The sequence below is a fragment of the Pseudophryne corroboree genome, chromosome 4, assembly GCF_028390025.1.
Source record: "Pseudophryne corroboree isolate aPseCor3 chromosome 4, aPseCor3.hap2, whole genome shotgun sequence".
Taxonomy (NCBI): Eukaryota; Metazoa; Chordata; class Amphibia; order Anura; family Myobatrachidae; genus Pseudophryne; species Pseudophryne corroboree.
In genome coordinates this window covers 654,538,773-654,553,960 of record NC_086447.1, presented here as the reverse complement: position 1 = coordinate 654,553,960, position 15,188 = coordinate 654,538,773, and the positions used below count along the sequence as shown (strand labels likewise).

General features: G+C 42.4%; 1 protein-coding gene across 1 annotated transcript in view; it reads right to left on the bottom strand.

Annotated features, from left to right (window-relative positions):
- Positions 1 to 15,188, bottom strand: part of SRD5A2 (steroid 5 alpha-reductase 2) — a 93,740-nt gene that overhangs the window by 15,235 nt on the left and 63,317 nt on the right. Inside the window, exons 2-4 of the mRNA XM_063919759.1 lie at positions 9,592 to 9,755; positions 7,864 to 7,965; positions 5,597 to 5,747 (exon numbers count right to left, since the gene is read on the bottom strand). Of these exons, the coding sequence (XP_063775829.1) occupies positions 5,597 to 5,747; positions 7,864 to 7,965; positions 9,592 to 9,755 (417 nt within the window). The remainder of the gene's footprint in view (positions 1 to 5,596; positions 5,748 to 7,863; positions 7,966 to 9,591; positions 9,756 to 15,188) is intronic.

Below are 15,188 nucleotides of genomic sequence, written 5' to 3'. Positions count from 1 at the left end.
CCGGTCAGGTTTACTAATGCACACAATTACGTGCGGTACAATCGTTCAGCACATAAGCAACTAATCTTATGTACTGAGCGACCAACGGAATCGAAAATTACGGCTGCGAATTCCTTCAGCCAGAGCTTGTATGGCCTATATGGGTGTTGCACCAACCCTTTCTTGGTGTTGTGCCTGTGGACTGTATAGCGGACTTCCTTGTCTGCTGTACCTGAACCTGCTGGTCTGCTATGACCTCCTGGTCTGTTACAGTATGACCTCCTGGTCTGCTACACTCTAATGCTCAAATTGTATGTTTTAACCAGGGATGCCTCCCTAGCCACCATGTACGTCACTTACACGCATGTACCTCACGAGAACTCGACTTTTCTTGTGGTTCAACCTCAAAAATTGTAAAAACAAACACTCACTCACCACATATACACTTTTGTTTCTATTTCTATTTCTGCGCAGAAATTTTCTTTAGACCAGATGTGTTACCAATTAGGAGAAGGATCTGTTAATTTAAATTTCGAATGTTAAAATAGATTTGCGCGATTTATCGCCTTGCGTTATTTACCGCGTTGCGCTATTTATCGCGTTGAAAAAAAATTAACACTTGTGATTTGAGTTACGTGGGCGTACCCGTACGCTCCGTTGCGTAATATACGCTGCGTGCGTCGGCCCTTGGGTTACGTACGCAAGTCTCAGTCCTTTGTTAGAGACACGTGTACGCAAAGCAAAGATCCACCGTAACACAATTTATACGTTTATCAATGTAGATGATCCTTTATCATCTACCGCGCACCACACTGACTTCGCCTTGTCTCTCAGGCACAGCTGTGTTTGTCTATACTTTAACTGTATTACCTTTTTACTCTTAAACTATGAAATAGCGGCAAATCTCTCTTAGCACGTTTATCAATTATACAATGGCAAACAGGAGAGTGATATATGAAAATACACGAATGAAAAGAAATGCAGATATGCGTGCGTGTGTACGCAAGACAGAAATAAACAGTTTTAAAAGGACACTATCGTTTTGTTCTTACCTCCGGTTCCCGGATTCCTTTAGCACCCTTTACTAAGAGAAGCAGACGCTTATCCAAACAGCACTACGAGGAATATGATCTCCCGCCCTTTGCTGCTGGATAATGTCTGCTGAAATTACCTAGTGCAGATGTGTGAAGGACAGGACGAGCCCGCAATTGATAAAGCTAAATATTTATCTTATATAATACCCTTTATGAGGTCTAAGAACACTGTACGCTATCTACGTATGAAGTACCGTAAGGGTACGCACGTTGCGTAACAATCGCTTAGCCGTAGTCGAGACGCTCAAGCGTCACGTTCGCTCACGGCCAAGAGATCACGGGCAAGCACGCTATTGGCTGCTGACTAACTTAATGATTCGCTATAGCGTAGCGGACGCTCGGGACCACGAGGAGATCACCAGCGGCGCTAACGCTCACAATGTTAAACCTTTGTATCTAAACCATAAACAGTGTATTGTGCAGTAAAACCTTAGTGTAATGATAGAGTGTAAATGCAACACAGTATAACCTTATTACCTTTAAAGCTGTTCTAGCGTCACCGACGCTCTGAGAATACTTAACACTATAAGAAATACACAGATACCGTGCTCAGGGTCCAACGCCTAATATATATATTATGAATGATATACTTGCAAAAGAATTAATACAAATACAAATCATACACTACAATATAACATAGACTACCTAACCAGATAACTACACAGGAAATATAATACAATTACTATTTAAGGGAAAATAAGAGAGAAAGAGGAGAAGAGAGAGAGAGAGAGAGAGAAATTGGCCCACAATAACAAGATGATCAATATAGTTGCGGAGAAAACTTACGCACAAAGGAAACGATCGCATGCGCCTCTGGACATCCAGCTCCCGATTATCAGCAATGAGAACCGTTGAAGAGTGAGAGCTGGATGTGATCGGCCTGTCTATTTATGCCCCACACACAATACAATTCAATGGTCCCTACAATCTCATTGTTCATTGGACACAGGAATTCCTCCTCACATTATAACAAAAGGTCATAGGTTGATTCATACAGGTGGGCCGTGACTATTTCCAACAGCTCAGGTGGGAGGGAAACTGGGTTTCCCGCCGCATGGATAAGTAAGTGCAAATACAGTAAATGTTCATAAACTTCTTATGTCCATAACTATTCGCACGAGCGATTAATCCGCTTCAAACCAACACCGGAATATTGCTAATTAAATACTCTTCCGATGGGTACTAAACACCACTGTATTACTCCTGTCTGACCCTTCGTATCAAACAAAGAGGGATTCCTCTGTTCACGAACATTCTATATTAACCAAACTTTCAGAATCTATCAAAGGGACCATGATCTACAAAATACATTATATAGTGAAAATATGTAACGATTGAGTCGCACGCTACGATCACATAAACTCTACCGTAAATACGCATACCGTGCGCCTGCGGGTGCCCGCGACTGTGAGTATGCGCACGTACGGGAGAGCGTACGCATGCGCAGTACGGACCTGTGTGAGGTGCAAATATGGTAGTGTGCATAGAGATATTTTTCTGACTTTGACAGTGCCATTATCATATATCAGGTGTTTAGCCACATCACATTGTTCATTAATATTATTGTGTTGTTTTAATATTCTATCATACAGCCGGGAGGTTGCTTTATTGTATTTTATGTACATTTAATAAATGTTTCTTATTATATGATTGTCAAGCGCCACTTGTTTTTTTTTTTAATGTAAATTCGACCTAAAACCAGGCGAAAACTGCAGTTTTTTTGACTGGTCGAAAAAACTGCACTAATTGAATACCCCCCATAGAGTGTATATATGAGGTAACCATAGTCACTGCAGTTGTGATGATGCCAGTCCACCCACTACAGAAGTTATTTAGTATTGTGACCAGTGGCAGATCTATATTAAAACTAATGAAGCTTAAGTTTCATGGCCCCTAAACTTCAGGCAATGAAGACATTTCTTTTTATGAATTCATTTTTCAACAAAATTGATAATATCATGACAACCAAGCTTCTAGTACAGCATAGATGTTGTTATAGCTTAGATGTGCATCGCTTAGTACCGCAGGAGCTACTGGAAGTTGTAGCTCTAGTGATATGGGCCCTCATTCCGAGTTGTTCGCTCGCTGGCTACTTTTAGCAGAAATGCAAACACAAAGCCGTCGCCCTCTGGGAGTGTATTTTAGCATAGCAGAATTGCTAACGAAAGATTAGCAATTCTGCTATTATTAGCAGAATTGCTAACAAAAGCAATTTCCTTGCAGTTTCTGAGTAGCTCCAGACCTACTCCTAGATTGCAATCACCTCAGTCCGTTTAGTTCCTGGTTTGACGTCAAACACGCCCAGCGTTCGGCCAGCCACTCCTCCATTTCTCCAGCCACTCCTGCGTTTTTACCTGGCATGCCTGCGTTTTTTAGCACACTCCCTGAAAACAGCCAGTTTCCGCCCAGAAACACCCACTTCCTGTCTATCACACTACGATCAGCAGAGCGATTGAAAAGCTTAATTCGCCCGTGAGTAAAATAGCATAGTTTTGTGTAAAATTGCTTAGCGCGTGCGCCCTGCTGTGCATACGCATGCGCAGAACTGCCGGATTTTAGCCCATTAGCAATTCTGCTAAAAATAGCAGCGAGCGAACAACTCGGAATGAGGGCCATGAGTAAGAATCAGCATTCTCTTTATTGCCAGGTTCATTTGCACATACAAGGAAATTAACTTGGTGAGGTTGGTACATAAATAAGATATAGCTAAAAAGTTATACAAAAAAATTACAATAAATATAAATACAATATAATAAGTGCACTTGTATAAGCAAGGGTGGGGTGAGGAAGGAAGGTAAAGCCCATATTCAGTGAGAGGCAGGGAGCTTGTTGATGAGCCCCACTGCGATGGGGAAGAAACTGTTCATGTGGTGTGAGCTTTTAAACTTAATAGAGCAAAATTTATTTCCACATGGCAATCTCTGAAAGAGGTGGTAACTGGGGTGGGAAGGGTCAGCGATGATCTTCCCTGCCCTCTCCTGGTCCTGGAGTGGTATAGATCTAGGAGAGATGGCAAGATGCAGCTGATAACCTTCTCAGCTGACAGTATGATCTTCTGCAGTCTGACTTTATCCTTGGCACTGGAAGCTGCATACCAGATGGTGATCGATGAGCTGATGATGGACTCAGTTATGGTCATGTAGAACTGGACCATCATTTTTTATGGCAGGTTGAATTTCTTCAGCTGCGTCAGGACAAACATCCTCTAACTGTGCCTTCTTAATGATGGAGGTGATGTTCTCCCACCTAAGGTCCTTGGATGTTATAGTTCCCGGGAATCTGAGTGACTCTACAGAGTTAACTGAGCAGTCACACATGAGGAGGGGGTAGTCAGCGCAGGGCTCCTCCTGACATCTACCACCATCTCCGCAGTTTTTTTGAGCATTCAGCTCCAGGTGGCTCTGGCTGCACTAAGAAGCCAAGTAATTAACATCCCTTCTGTAGGCAGACTCGTCCCCTTTGGAGATTAATCCAATTAGGTTTCTGTCATCTGCAAACTTCAAATGTTTGACTGATGGGTGGCTAGAGGTGCAGCTGCTAGTGTAGAGAAAGAAAAAGTGGGGAGATAGGATACAGCCTTGTGGGGCTCCAGTGCTGATGGTCCCGGGGCTCCGAGACTAACTTACCCAGAATCACGTACTGCTTGGAGTCCAATGTTAACTGCATTGTCTATTGTACTGACCTGTTGGATCTGTAGGCAAACTGCAGTGGGTCGAGAAGGAAGTTGGTGGTATCCTTGAGGTGGGTCAGCATGAGGTTCTCAAAAGTCTTCATTACCAAAGAGGTCAGAGCGACTGATCTGTAGTCATTAAGGCCTGTGATCCTCGGCTTTTTAGGGACTGGGTTAATGGTAGATGTTTTGAAGCAGATAGGTACCTTGCAATCAACTACTCAAGTGTTGTGAACACTGGGGAGAATTGGTCCGCACATGAATGGAGAGAGGAGTAATGGTGGAGAGGAGGTGGCCGTCTGAGTCCATTATGTGAAAAGGCGTACTGTCTCTGTCCAGACAAGTCAACCCTTAGGTTACTGAGGATGGTCTGTGTTTTCATGCTGATGGGGCTAGTGAAGCTCCAATGCAGATGCTGTCTTAGCCAACATGCCCCATTTTCAAGAACGCTCTCTATTGCCACCCCCAAACATCCACAGCATGTCAATAAGACTGTGGCTTAGCGGACACTGTGTCCAAAGACACAGGAACTGATCTTCACATGTGCAAAACGGGACCTGCGCATGTGCAATTCAGTAAACATCTGAGATATATGTAAACCATTGGTTTGCGAACATCTCTGAATTACGCTTTTGTTAATTATCTCTGAAGAACTTCACAGTTACAACAGGGGCAGAAAGGTTTTTACAGACAGGCTTTATCAAAAGCGTGATTGTTATACTATACAGAGGAAGAGTGCAAAATAACCCATGATAACAAATATTCCATTGCTGGTATGATACAGATTTTGTGCATTTGTACACTAGTAGTAAATAGCTGAGAAACTAAAGAATAGGCAGTTACTATGTCTCACCTGTGATGATGATAAGCCCTTGGACCAATAGAACACAAGGTAAATAAAGCAAAGGCAAATGCTGGTAGAGACCATGTTGCTACAGCATAACCAAACCATTCTACAATTTCTCCCAGGAAATTCGCCCCAGACACATAGTTAAACATTCCTCCTATAATAAAAATATATATATGATATTCTCATTTGTACTGTAATATTCATTTTATAGATTATATTATCTGGTATAAAACACAATGTAATGTTTTCTGCAACTGAATGCTTCACCAAAACAAGTACCGTCATTAAAGGGGTTGATCACATTTCAACAACCCCGTAGACAATGGGGTTTATTTGCTAAAGTCCCGATTTTGTCCGAATTTTTTTTCTCTCAAAGTGTCAACATGGGAATTTACTAAGCACAAATCTCGGCAGTGTTGGGGCTATTCGTAATGGTTTTCACGGCAAAGGGCAGAAATACAAATTAATAGACCATTGGACAAACGCGGCTGTTAGTTCATACAACACGGTGATTTACTATTCATTCGTATTTTGGTGTTTGTCATTGAATGTTCAATTGTGGTCGTATTTTTTTGCAAATCGGAAACAAAAACAGCAAAAAAATAGACCTGCTTTTTCCTGGCTTGTTTGGATAGTCATGCACGGATCAGTGAGATCCGTGCATGCTTATCTGTGGGAAAGGAAAAAATTGCGTGGGGTCCCCCCTCCTAAGCATAACCAGCCTCGGGCTCTTTGAGCCGGCCCTGGTTGTAAAAATACAGAAATACAGGGGAAAAATTGCGTAGGGTCCCCCCATATTTATACAACCAGCACCAGGCTCTGTGTCCAGTCCTGGTTCAAAAAATATGGCAGACAAAAGATGTAGGGATCCCCCGTATTTTTTAAACTAGTACCGGGCTCCACTAGACAGAGAGATAATACCACAGCTGGGGGGGGGGGGATTTTTATATAGGTCCCTGCGGCCGTGGCATTACTCCCCCAACTAGTCAACCCTGGCTGGGGTTCCCTGGAGGAGTGGGGACCCCTTAAATCATGGTGTTCCTTCCCCCTCCAGCCACCCAAGGGCCAGGGATGAAGTCCGAGGCCCCCCCCCCCCCCCCCATCCATGGGCGGTGGATGGGAGGCTGATAGCCTTTGTGTAAAAAAAGAAATATTTTTTGTGGTAGAACTACAAGTCCCAGCAAGCCTCCCCTGCAAGCTGGTACTTGGAGAACCACAAGTACCAGCATGCGGGGAAATAACGGGCCCACTGGTACCTGTAGTTCTACCACAAAAAAAAATACCCCCAAAAAACCACAGCTATTTAACTATTCATCATTTACCAGCGCTGTACACCCTAGGTTGATGCGCTCTAACTTATAGATCCCTCTGGGGCTTTTGAATCAGGCAACATGTTCAATTTGCAGTGGGGTAAACCCCGTACCTAATTGAATCTCCCCCATAGCCTGTCTCACATGAAGAAAATTGGGTGTGCCTCCACAAAGCATTCCCTTACATGATGACATGAAACCCTGTGGATCATACCACAGGTGGATACAGTATCCTGGAACACAGGAGCTGGATGTCTGGGCACCTGCGCTGTTTTCAAGTGCTCTTAAATCTTGCTAATACCTGATTTTGATTCCCTAGCTGCCTTTGACTCACTTATTGCCTGTACCCTTAGCTCTGCTAAATACTTTGACTTGGACTGTACTTAACCTGGCACTGCTTGTGCCTCTAATACAGCTACCGCTAGATACCTGTTGCACCTGGACTGTACCTAGCCTGCTACTGTCTGTGCCTTTATTCTGCTGGATACTTGTTGCTAGTATGATTATTCTGCTGCATACCAACTGCTTGGTCCACACAAGCTCTGGGTTGGTGACCTTGCAACCAACTAACAGGTCAGCAACCTATGTATGGGAGAATCACGTCATCAAGTCACCTGTACTGCCCATTTCACCCACAAAGTGGTTGGCAGTGGACTGCCAAGAGCAGAATGCCTAAGACAAAAATTTAGGAGTCACCCTGATGTTTCAGGAGAGCAGGTAAGTATGAGGTGATCTGATGTGGTTTAATGAACAGGTTCATTTTCAGGGTATGTTTGAAACAATGCAGAATGAAAGTGAATTTGATAGGGCACGGAAGTGAGTTCTAGAGGAGAACAGTAGGGAAGAAATCTTGGATGCATGATTGGGAGAAGGTTATCGGTGTAGAGATGAGGTAACAGAGGAAGAGCAGAGATGTGGAGTGCGTTGTGTATACATAACCATTACCATATCATATCTTACCTTGTGGAATCTTGTAGGTGACTTCACTTGGTTTTCTTAATTTGCGCAGAATATAGTCACTATGTACATTAATACCCATTCCAAGGAAGAAAACAATAGCCCCTGAAATTGGGAATTAATAATTACAGACAGTTAAATAACTTTAATGCACTGGTTGTTTTTTTCTAGGGTTACTTGTTTGCTTTATTTCACAATACTGTAAATAACACAGTGACAGTAAGTTAATATTAACTTATAATTGATGTGTTCAGTTTTAAATTCTGCCTTCTGTTTGTCCCGGAGGTCCAGGTATACTGTAGGTTGTTTTTTTTATTTTTTTATATATACGTTTTTTAATATTAAGAAATGTGTGTTTTGACCCTGGAAGTACAATATAGATTTTGATCTATTTTGATCTATTTTAAAGCAATAAAAATCAACCTTTTAGTAAATGAGTAGTAAAAAATGTAAATAATATCAATACAATAATAAGCAAAACAATAATTGTATAATTACCCTATGTTTCTAATATGTCAGCACTGTACATGGATACATGATAAAAACAAGTTATGCACAATGACACGAAATAGAAGATGAAGGTGGCTTTGCCCATATGAATTACCAAAGGGCCTGATTTAGATGTGGTTGGAGTTGCTGTTGCTGCTTACACAGAAGCAGCAGCGATAGCACAATTTTTATCTGATCATTTCCGACACCATCGGCCAGCTGCATGACGAATGGGGTTGCACAAGGAAGCCGCCGCAGGTGCTACCAGAAGGCCAGGAAATCTGTCCTCTGACGGAGATCCTGGACTCGTCCCTCCCCCACAATGGCAGCGAAACACAATTCCATTTTGGAAAACTGAGGCCATCACCACCACCTCCCTGCCCTCCAAACAGCAGCAGACTGACAATCTGACTGACAGTCTGCTGCCATCCTGTGTCACAGAACCCATTCATGCATGCACAGAACAGGTCCTGCGAATGCGCAAAATACTGACTATCTTTGCAGCGCAGGACGCACTCCGTCCACATCTGAATCAGGCCCGATAGTCCTTATCCCAACAAAGCCTCATGAAATGCTTTCTGTTGGTGTAGTCAATACCTGATTAAATGTCATGTAAAACTGATGAAACAGCAGTATTCACAAATATATAAGATTTACTGTAATTAGGGCAATTCACGTCATGGTGACACCATCTATACTTCTCTTATGGCTAGCATGCATTCGCGTTGATTCCTGATTAGCCTATGAAACAGAGGGGGAGATGTATCAAGCCAGTGAAAAGAATGTAGAAGTGGACCACTTGCCCATAGTAATAAATCAGCTTTGAGGCAGCATTTATTAAGTACATTCTGTAAAATGATAGGTAGCAGTTGATTGGTTGCTAAGGGGCAATCTCTCCACTCTTTTACATGCTTGATACATGTTCCCCAGATGCCCGAATTTCTTAAAATTTGGCAAGTGATCCTGTCGCTTGGCATTTGTGCTGGGAAGCAAGATTGCCCAACAAAAACATTTGAAAATATTGCTCCATATGATGAGCAAGGGGATCTACTGAAGATGTATTCTATAATAAGAATACAAACCCCATTAGGAGTTGTGTTTGGCACAATGATTACTGGCACAGCCTAAGACAACCAACTTTGGGACAGTATTATATATTTAGAAAAAAATCATATGCAAAAACTTCTATTTTTAATTTGTAATTGGTTAAACAAGTAAAATATATTGTAAATAACTACTTACCTGATGTAAATCTGATGTCCTTGTACCAATCGTGGGGGTATGCAGCAACGTAAATCATGCAGTGACTTTGTAAGAAACCATTGTAGGTACAAAATACCACAGCCAAAAGTACTATGCGCAAAGGCAGAGGACTTCCTCTTGTGAGAGAAGAAAAGATAAATGTCCTAGAGAAAATTGATGGTTGACAAGAAAAGAATTGTATGAAACACTAAGTAAATCTATTTTACAACATTCTATGAATATAAAAAAAATAGTAAGTAACTTAGAACAGAAATTACTTTCAGCAAACTGAGGTTTTTAGGGGGTGATTCAGATCTGGTCGCACGCAGGTGGTTTTTTGCAGTGCTGCGATCAGGTAGTTGCCGCCTACAGGGGGAGGGGGTAATCGCTGGGCAGGAGTGCAATCGCTTGTGCAGAGAGCTGCACAGGTAGAGGGAAGGTGTTACACATACATGTGGTGCACAAAGGCAAAATATTCCACCATAGACCAGTATATTTCTGAAACAATAATCACCCCAAAAGTTTCCAAAAGGTGCTGTTTCCACCGTCTCTGTATTTATACCTAAAAGATATAATGTGACCACAGCATGTGTTTGAGGTTGGACACAGAGACAAAAAAAAAAAAAAAAAGGTAGTGCAGGTATCTTGTGCCGAGCTGTATGCCCAATGGAACTATCTGTGAAACGCTGCCTTATATCCATTTGTTTGTAAGTACATTGGTTTATTAAAATCACCACTTGAAAAGGATCACTGCACTACTTTTTTTTTTTTTGTCTCGGTGTTCAACCTCAAACACATGCTGTGTGGGGGTGGTCACATATCTTATAGATGTGGAAACAGCACCTTTTGGAAACTTTTGGGGTGATTATTGTTTCAGAAATATACTGGTCTATGGTGGAATATTTTTTCCTTTGAGCGCACATGTATGTGTAACACCTTCCCTCTACCATTAATTTTAGTGTTTGGATGTACACTTAGTTACACACATTTGGGCTGCATCTCTGGTTCTAATTGCGCACTGGTTTCTCATTTTTTGTTCTATCTGAGAGCTGCACAAACAAACGTGCCTGCACATTGCGGATCTAACGCATGCAAAGTTCAGACCCGATCGCACCGCTGCAAAAAAAGCTAGCGTGCGATCGGGTCTGAATGACCCCATAATCTCATACAGGCATATTTATCAGTAATATTTTACTAAAATAATGTGAAAACCTTTTTACTTTATTTCAGTATCACCAGAATGTACTAATGGGCGACTGGAGGAGAATTAGCAAAATTTTCCTCCAAGCCCTTTAAAATCGCATTTTTTAATAAGCAGACCACTTTTCCCATACTTATAATGGCAAAGGTGATGTGCTTCAGATTTAATAAAATCTAATTGTAAAATTGATAGACCACATGCTGATCACAGGTCACCTGCACCCAGTGTGATCATTGATCCGATAAGGGCAGTTAGTCAGCTAATCACTGTGCTCTGTAACCCCAGGCATCTTAACAATAAAGTGAACTGTTGTAACGTCTCAGCCGGCATCTCTTTTTACTGCACAGATCTGTGAACGGGTCACAGCAGGAGAACAGGATCAGATGATCAGAGATCACTGATCACCGGTCCTGGGAGCATATTAGTACAGGTAAGTGTAAGCATAGTGGGTCGCTGTGTGTGTGTGTGTTGGTGGGGGGGGGGGAGATAGCCAGTGGTGCATGAGTGGTCACACTCTTGGGGTGTTTTTTTGTGTGAGAAATACCCTGAGTTGTGTGGGGGGTGGTTTTGCAGGGACTTAGCTTTCTCGCAAGCTCTGTCCCTGCATGTAATATTAGATACATCCAAACATCGCTTTGTGGATTTGGGCTATTTTATCACATCCCATCCACATCTGAGATGCGGACTGTGATAAATATGCCTCATAAGCATTTTGAAGTTAAGAACACCTGTTGTAGTATGAAAAGATTTGGTGGCAAATTCCATTATTAGTCCCGATAAGTAAAATTTCTTATTCTCAGCATATCACGACAATAGCAAATTATGTATAGTAAGATTTTACCAAACTATACATGCAGGGACTAAACTAAACTAAACATGCATAGGAGCCTGTCCCTGCAATGTGTGACAAGTAAAGTAATGCAGTCACTTTACTTCTGGGTTTGAACCCTGACACAGGCTATTGTACATGTGTTGACCTCTGTCAGAGCATGCGTAAGTGCACATTACAATCCCTTTTAGTGAAAAATGTATCAAATGTAACCCATATGCTACAATGGCATTAGCTGTCAGTGCCAAGCTCCAATGTATTGAAATACTGACAGGATGGGCAAGGAGAGAATTGTACTTGATAGTTACGCTGGCTAGAGCTCTGGATGGGAGAGAGCCATACAGAGCTGCAGAGACATCTAATCTCCTTTAGAAGTAGACATGCAACCGTATTGTTGCATAAAATATACATTTTCATACATGAAATACTTGCATATAAGTTTGTTTAAAGACTTTTATATAAGTTTGTTTAAAGAACGGAGGATAATGAGAACATCTGGGCAACTGCTGATTCTAACTGGACCCATCTACGCGAGGGAGTATTTGAGTGCCATAGTACAGCTTGAGAGAGATGAGCCACGTAAAAATATTGTTTAATGTTCGGTACGCCTAAACCACCTTCCTTGGTGCCTTTGTATAGAGTCTTGAAACGCACCCGGGGTCGCTTACCAGACCACAGGAAATGAGAGAATTTTCTCTGCAAATTTAGAAAGACATGTGAGGGAACCACCACTGGGAGAGCTTGAAAAAGATATAGCAAACAGGGTAAAATATTCATTTTCAGAGTGTTGGCCCATCCCATCCATGAAATAAATTGGCCTGACCACTTATGAATATCAGTAGAGACTGTATCAATTAGACTAGGATAATTAGCCACATATAGTTGAGAGTATTGTCTGGTAAGATGTATGCCTAGGTATTTCAGGCGAGATTTCTTCCAGTCAAAGTCAAAACTATTGGCTAATGATGCTTTTAGAGAGGGGTCAAGGTGAAGATCTAAGACTTCCGTTTTGGAGGCATTAATTTTAAAGTTTGAAAAAGTCCCGAACTCTCGTATAATCTTAAAGAGATTGGGAAGGGAAATGAGAGGTTTTGATAGAGTAAGTAGGATGTCGTCTGCGTAGAGCGAAATTTTGAATTCAATAGAGCCTATTGTAATTCCTGAGATTTCTGGACACACGGATTTTAGAGGGCAGGGGTTCGACCATCAAGGCAAATATTAAAGGTGACAATGGGCAACCCTGTCTGGTACCGTTCCTAATTGGGAAAGATTGTGACATTAACCCATTCACTAAAACATATGTGGTCAGGGAATAAATAAGGGACCGAATACCTGTGAGGAAGCGGTTCACTAAGCCAAAGCATTGTAAGGTCCTATCCATATAAAGCCATGATACACGATCGAATGCTTTTTCTGCATCCAGTCCCATAACTAAAGATGGAACTTTGCGAGAATCTGAGAAGTGAATGGTATCTACTGCCCGTCTGATATTGTCAAAGGCTTGCCTTCCAGGGATGAATCCGACCTGGTCAGGATGAACCAGGGAGGTGATCACTTGAGCAAGTCTATTAGCCAAGATTTTCGCAAATAACTTGAGATCGGAGTTCAAGAGTGAGATGGGACGGTAGCTATCACACACCACATGATCGCGACCAGGCTTCGGGATAACAACAATTTCTGCTCTTGTTGTTGCGCTATCGAAAGGAGTGCCCGTTATGACAGCATTAAAAAGTGTTTTTAGCGTAGGAGTCAGTATGTTACCAAACTTCTCATAATAAATGGCAGGGAGACCATCAGGGCCGGGCGCTGATGTGTTTCTGAGTGATTTAATTGCACCCTCAAGCTCATCCTCAGTGAAATCTACATTCAGAGACTGAGCCTGTGAGTCAGAAAGGGTTGGAAGGGAGCAGCTAGAGAGAAATTCATCAATACATTCCTGTAAGCGTAAATCGCTCGCCGGCCTAGGTAAATTATAAAGGGAGTGATAGAACTCTTTGAAACATTGTGCTATCTTCTATGGGTCGTAAGTAAGGTTTTGTTGGGAGTCTTTCAGGGAGAGAATTATATTCTTCTGTTACCGAACACGGAGGCGAGAGGCTAGGAGAGAGTCAGCTTTATCCCCCTTAGTGTAAAATTTATGTTGCAGCCATCTCATGATCTTAGCCGCCTTAGCGGAAAGAATCTGATACAGTTGGCCTTTCAGAGCTAGAAGTTTACTATAGATTAACAGTTTAGGAGACTGCTGGTGTTTAGATATTAGCTCGGCTATCTGGCGTTCTAGGTCTGCCACCGTTTGCTTATCCTTCATTTTTTGAGCTTTAGCTCAAGATATAAAGTGACCTCGTATGGACGCCTTATGAGCTTCCCATACGATAGCCGGAGAGATCTCGCTAGTCACATTTAAAGCGAAAAACTCTTCCACTGCCTTGTTCGTTTGGGTAATATAATCTTTTTTTAACAGAAGGGAAGAATTTTACCTCCATCGAAATGTCGGAGAGCTAGACTGAGTCGAGGAGATAGCAAGGGAAATGGGCAGGTGGTCAAACCAAACAATAGGAGTCACCCAGTGTTAGGGTCTCCTGCCCTGTGCTGCCACGTCGTCATGGCAACCGGGAGACAAGTGCTAGTGGAGTAACCTGAGCGCAGCTGATACTCCGGTTCGGGTCTTTTGCTGTGCAGTGGTTATAGGCTCTGTGCACGGCAGGGGATCCGGTGCTGGTTTTTGTGCTCACAGTCTGTGAGGTCTGAGTGGGGCGTGGACAGCACCTGCTTTATAAGGCCTCTTTTCAGGGTAAGCAGATGCTGCTGAATCTCTGTTGGTTAGTCAGTTCATGAAAGTTAGCCAGTACTGTGTAGCTTTGTATTTGTTTGTTGCTTACTGCAAATAGGCCTGGGGATTTGGTATTACACTCTGCCAATCCAGACCTAGCAGTAAGACTGGAGTCAGTCGTTTAGCTTGCTGGGGTTCTGTTATTACTCTGTGAACTTAGCAAGTTTGCGGCTGTATTCTAACACTTGCCTGTCTAATCCTGTCTCACTGTGCTAGGTGTCAGGGGTCAGTTTAGTGGCAGTAAGCTTAAACCTGTGCACTGCAAGTGAGAATCAGGATTGTGGAGGCTCTCCTTGTGTCTATCATTCCATCTCTGACCAAGGAGTTTACTGCCACACCCGTTGGTAACCCTTTAGGGTTTTGCTGTTGCCCTTAGCAACAGCATTTCGGGTTCTCTACGTATTAAAACACAACATCTTGCTTTTTACATCTGAGCAGTTCTAATACAAGGGAGATACCCAGTTCCTTAGCCTCTGGGCTTCTCTGTTCACTGTGTGTGTATTTTGTTACCCTATCACCTTCTGTGTACGTTATGTCATATTCCCCAGTTTGTCTGTGAGTCCATTTGTTTTGCATAACAGTTCAAACACCAGTACATTCCTGCAGACACTGGAGTGCATAACAGTTCTGACACTAGTACTTTCCTGCAGGCACTGGTGTGCATAACATATTCAGCAGCCTAATACTCCTGTTGAAATTTTGTGGGAATATGGAGCATACCCCTCAAAATACGTTGC